Here is a 5,225-nt window from a genome sequence, read left to right as displayed (position 1 = left end):
TGTGTTAATATATCGGATTGTACCAAGACTGCTTTCAAGCTGCTCCCCTTTATGAAAAATTGGCGGGGGCTAAATCATTGGCTCTAAATTCTTTTTTTCTTCTTCTTCTTCTTCTTGTTTTATATTAGCTGGTTTGAAATGATTATTGAGACCTCCCACTTTTTTTATTCTTGTATCTTGTAACTGAAAAATATATTTATAATATACTTATTTAGAAAAAAAAAAAAAAAACTCTGTTCTTCTTAGTGGCATTTTTTACCGGCTTAGACTGTGTGTGTTCTACCGAGTCTTTCCACAGTGCCATATTTACTGTATCTGACAGTCATATAATTTGATAAATATTGTCTTATTCCCGATATTTTAACATTACATCTTAAACTATCTTTGATGCAATGGCAAAAGCTGACACGATAACAATTATTCAGATTCCTCGCAATTGCTCGTGACTGGACATGCAATGAGATATATGCATATATAAATGCTCTCAGAACTCAGAAGTCGGTGGATCATGTGCTCGGTTGCCTTCCTTCGTCCCCATGCCCCTGAGAAATTCTGTTTCCGCTGTTTCTTCTGGGTTTTGATTCTGAAATCTTTCAATAGCTTAACCATGAGCTAGTTTTATGAGGTGAGACTTGTGTTTGTAAGGAATAGCAATAGAAACTGGGTCAAGATCTATTGCTTCTTTGCTATATTTGGGGTTTTTAGGAGTGATATAGGGTTCATACTGATCTGTATATTGAAAGCCACAACATAGAAGATTCTTGCTGTTAGAGGTGGAAATATTTACATGGTATTTAGATGGAGAGTCTCAAAGAATTCAAGCGATGGGTTTGATCACAAGCAAAAGATATTTAGGGACTCAAATTTTACAGCTTCAGTGGCAAAGGCTGAAGAATACATACCAAGAAATACCAGATTGTAGAAGTAGTTAGTCAGTGGCCATGAAAATGTCCTTCCACACGTTAAATTGCCCAGGAGTTCTTCTAGGTGGTGTAAATAAGAATAAAACCCAGTACAGAACAAGATCAAATCCATCCGCAGCTGCACAAATTTCTTCTGCCACCAAACCAACCGATGAAAGTGGTAAATCACTCGACTCCAAAAGGGTTTTGGGCTCGGGTATGGCTATAAAAAGATATCAGGCCCCAAATTCTCTGCTCAGCCAACCAAATACAGTTGGAATCATTGGAGGAGTATCTGTTTTTTCTACTCTAATTTTCTTGGAAAAGCTCGTCCGATGGAGTTCTAAAGATGGACAAGAATGTGTACCTTTCGTTGTCTGCAACGACCCAGGTTTAAGCAAAGAGCTTCCTGTTCTTACCTCATTTCATTCATTTACAAGCAGAAACTCTCAAATCCAATTCAATCATGGCCCAATAGTCGGAAATTTGCAGCAGAAAAGGGTGTTTCTTGAGCAGTCAGGAGCTTCTTGCATAGTCATGCCATGCCATCTGTCACATGCATGGTACGGTGAGATTTCCAAGGGATGTTCTTTGCCTTTCCTTCATATAGGTGAGTGTGTTGCCAGGGAGCTAAGCAAAGCAAAGATGAAGCCACTTGAAGCTGGGAGTAATGTTCGGATTGGGGTGCTTGCTACAGATGCAACTTCAGTCGCTGCTTTTTATCAGGAAAAACTGCAAACTCAGGTATCCATCCCAACTTAACTTTTCATTCTCTTTTCCAACCATTCTAGCAAATTATATACGCTTTGCACGTTGGTTATGTGATCTATAAATACTGATACTAAAGTGGAGAATGGTTGAATGGCATGAACTCGCTAAAACTGAGTTAAAAAATTGATGGTCCAGCTGGATCAAACCCAACGGATCTTCTTTGGGTCCCGAGAGACACTGGTTCGTTATCCTTCCACCGCCAAGAGCGGGGGGTTGTCGCTGCTCTGTGAAACCAGCCTGACGCTTTGCCCCCATCCTCTAGGAAGCATGTGACCAAGAGGCCTTCGCCCCAATCACAAGCCTCAGACTTTTGGCTTGGAATGGGCGGTCCAGCAAGGAATCTCCAGAACCCGATCCGTATGGAATATGCCAGCGTCCCATAACTTTGAAGCCCCCACATGGGTCACAGGCTCGCGTTGCCAAGCCCGGCGATGTGTCCTACCTCATTGTGGTCTTATAAAGTGCAGAATTTGGTTGCTTCTCATCGATGTGGGATCTAGTTTTGGACATAGAAAGGCTGGGATCAGTGCAACTCCTTAACAAAATAGCACCATTGTTACATCAAACATATATCCTCTTTCTTCCGGCAAAACTTCTTCTATTCTGCAATACAATGAAATCTGGGAGGACCCCTTTTTTCTAATCCTTTATCATCTGTCTTCCATCCTGTCGCACAAACAATAATTTTAGACAAAAATCCTAACATTTATTTATTTATTATTTGTAAGCCGAAGGGATACAAAAAAAAAAAAAAAAAAAACAAGAATTTGACTCGTAAAGATGATGAACATTCTTTTTTCAATTTATTCAATCTGCATGCAGGGGTTTGAAGTGGTGTTGCCAGACCAAGCAACAATGCAGCACATTGTCATTCCTGCAAATGAGGCATGGAACAGAAGGGACATTGAAGGAGCAAGGAATCTCTTAAGAATTGCTGTCCAAATTCTCTTAGTCAGGGGTGTGAACACTGTTGTCATTGCTTCAGATGAAATGCAGGGTCTTCTCCCTCACGATGATCCTCTTCTCAAGAAATGTATTGACCCCATGGATTCTTTAGCCAGATCAACTATAAAATGGACGAAATCAATCAAAAAAGATCAAATTGAATAAGATCAAACTTTGATATGAGCAATTGATGTAATAAATGGTGGGATGTGAGTCCTTAATGTAATAAAAATCAAACTTCTATGTAAAGCACTTGGTTATGTTCATGAAGAGCCCTCTGTTTTAAAATGAAAAATCAAGAAATTATCAGTATTACATTTAAGTCTTGTACAAGATTGGAGGACCGAAATAGCCAAACGTAGGTCCTAAACCCCAAAGGACTACTGAGACTGTTAAACTTTCTGACTTGGGTTATCTGCATCCTTTGTATGGTGTACACTCATTCCATGCATAGGTTATATTTGGTACAGCTAACAAGACAATGTTGAATAAAAGGAAGAAGAGAAGAAGAATAAGAATGTTTACATAATCTATGTGTTGCAGCGGAAAAGGGTGTTTCTTGAGCAGTGAGGAGCTTCATGTAAGTGAGTGTGTTGCCAGGGAGCTAAGCAGATCAAGGATGAAGGCACTTGAAGCTGGGAATAATGTTGGGATTGGGGTGTTGCACGTTGGTTATGATCTAACTAATACTGCCGTACCAAAATGGAGGATGGTTGCATAAAGGAAAATCATAAACTTATAATTAATATATAATTATTAATTAATTTAAAATTTGCTAAAACTTCCACTTTTATATATTTCTCGACGAGATTTACAATGAGGCAAGGCCTCCTTATATACAAGTCTGAGATGAGAATATTCTAAATAATAGAATGGCATTTATGCAGAGGCGTGTACAATACTAGTGCTACAAGGCATGCAAAGAGGCACATACAAAGCTAGTGCTATAAAGGGTGATTTGTTGCAGGTGTGGATATTCTAGAAGGTGTTCGTGATTGCTTGTGGCTGGACTCTGCTGTGTGTGCTTCTTCATTTGTTTGATGTGCTACATTATCACGAGTTGCAGACTTTGCATTTGCATGGGCTGCATGTATTATTTGAACAGTCCCCCTCAAGGCAAGCGGTAGTGATATTAAGTGCAGACTTGAACACAGAGTTTGAAAGTGAGCAGCTGAAAATAGTTTGGTGAGGACATCGGCTAACTGATCCTTGCTTGAGATAAACGAAACTATCAAGGACTTATTGAGAATCCTATCCCGAATGAAGTGACAATCGATCTCCACATGCTTGGTACGAGCATGAAACACTGGATTTAATGAGAGGTACATGGCCACTAGGTTTTCACAAAGGAGAGTTGGTGCAGAGATGAGATTGATGCCAAGATCCCTGCACAAGTGTTGCACCCAAATGAAAATGCAACAACCTTAAATTTTGCTCCGGTTGATGAGCGTGCAATCGTAGGCTGCTTTTTAGATGACCATGATATTAAATTAGAACCAGATTAGATTAAGTAGGCATTTGCGGATTGTTTGTCGTCGGGGCATCTTGCCCAATCGGTGTCTGTGTAAGCAGTAAGGTTCATGGTGGATGACTTAGTGAATAACAATCCGAGTTGAGACGTGTGCTGGAGGTACCTCAAGATCCTTTTTATAGCTTGCCAGTGGGGAACTCTTGGTGTATGCATGTACTGGCATACTTTACTTACGGCAAATGCTAAGTCGGGTCGTGTGAAGTAGAGGTATTGAAGGGACCCTATAGTTCTACGGTAAAGAGACAGGTCTTCAAACAGGTTGCTAGAGTGAAGGCTCAATTTCTCTGATGTGACCATTGGTGTTTTCACTGGCTTAGCCAAGATCATGTTTGTGCATTGCAAGAGATCTGCAATGTACTTCTTTTGGCTAAGCATTAGGCCTTTGGTTGTATGTGTAGCTTCACTTCCAAAGAAGAAATGTAGTCTGCCTAGATCAGTTATGAGAAATTCAACCTATAAGGTATGTAGAAGATCTATAATTAGCAACATATTAGACCCTGTAATAAGGAGATCATCGACATATACAAGCACGTAAAGTGCATTATCTCCAGAAATTCTAGTGAAGAGGGAGGTGATGAAATTCTAAACCCGAGATCAATTAGTTTCTGACTAAGCTGGGAGTACTAAGCTCTTGGAGATTGTTTCAAGCCATAAATGGCTTTCCAAAGTTTATTGAGAATTGTGGATGTGCGAAACCTAGTGGTTGAGCCATGAAAATAGTCTCAATAAGTGGTCTGTGGAGAAAGGCATTTTGTACATCATACTGATGAATGGGCCATCCATTTGTAACAGAGAGAGCAAGGATTAAACGAATTATGGTGGCCTTGACAACTGGGCTGAAGGTCTCTTCATAGTCAATGCCAGATTGCTGCAAACACTCCTTAGCAACTAGTCTTGTTTTTTGGCATTCAATGTTTCCATTTGCAAAATGCTTAGTACGGAACACCCACTTACAAGAGAGAATGTCAACAGCATGAGAGGTAGGGACAAGAATCTAGGTAACATTAGTGATTAAGGCATTGAACTCGTTGGTCATTGCATACCTCCATTCGAGGTATTTTTGTGCAATGGAGAAA

General features: G+C 40.0%; 1 protein-coding gene across 2 annotated transcripts; it reads left to right on the top strand.

Moving 5' to 3' along the window:
* Positions 1-364: 364 nt before the first annotated feature.
* LOC122305114 (broad specificity amino-acid racemase RacX-like) lies at positions 365-2,888 on the top strand. 2 transcript variants are annotated; one of them, XM_043117443.1, is made up of 2 exons: positions 365-1,646; positions 1,809-2,446. In XM_043117443.1, the coding sequence occupies exons 1-2, from the start codon at positions 942-944 to the stop codon at positions 1,944-1,946; spliced, it is 843 nt and encodes a 280-aa protein (XP_042973377.1). In that variant the 5' UTR covers positions 365-941; the 3' UTR covers positions 1,947-2,446. The 2 variants fall into 2 exon arrangements, with proteins under 2 accessions (XP_042973377.1, XP_042973375.1); XM_043117441.1 differs by lacking the exon at positions 1,809-2,446 and adding an exon at positions 2,496-2,888 and having other exon boundaries at positions 371-1,646.
* The last annotated feature ends 2,337 nt before the right edge of the window (positions 2,889-5,225 follow it).

Source organism: Carya illinoinensis, chromosome 3 (assembly GCF_018687715.1).
Source record: "Carya illinoinensis cultivar Pawnee chromosome 3, C.illinoinensisPawnee_v1, whole genome shotgun sequence".
Classification (NCBI taxonomy): domain Eukaryota; kingdom Viridiplantae; phylum Streptophyta; class Magnoliopsida; order Fagales; family Juglandaceae; genus Carya; species Carya illinoinensis.
The sequence above is the reverse complement of the archived record's forward strand: the minus strand, read 5'-3'. Positions and strand labels throughout refer to the sequence as shown.

Bases quoted from the DNA above. Each gene is read 5' to 3' on its own strand.
- LOC122305114 (XM_043117441.1), top strand. From the start codon at position 942: ATGAAAATGTCCTTCCACACGTTAAATTGCCCAGGAGTTCTTCTAGGT. The intron at 1,647-2,495 runs GTATCCATCCCA...ATCTGCATGCAG, and splicing joins AGGAAAAACTGCAAACTCAG to GGGTTTGAAGTGGTGTTGCC.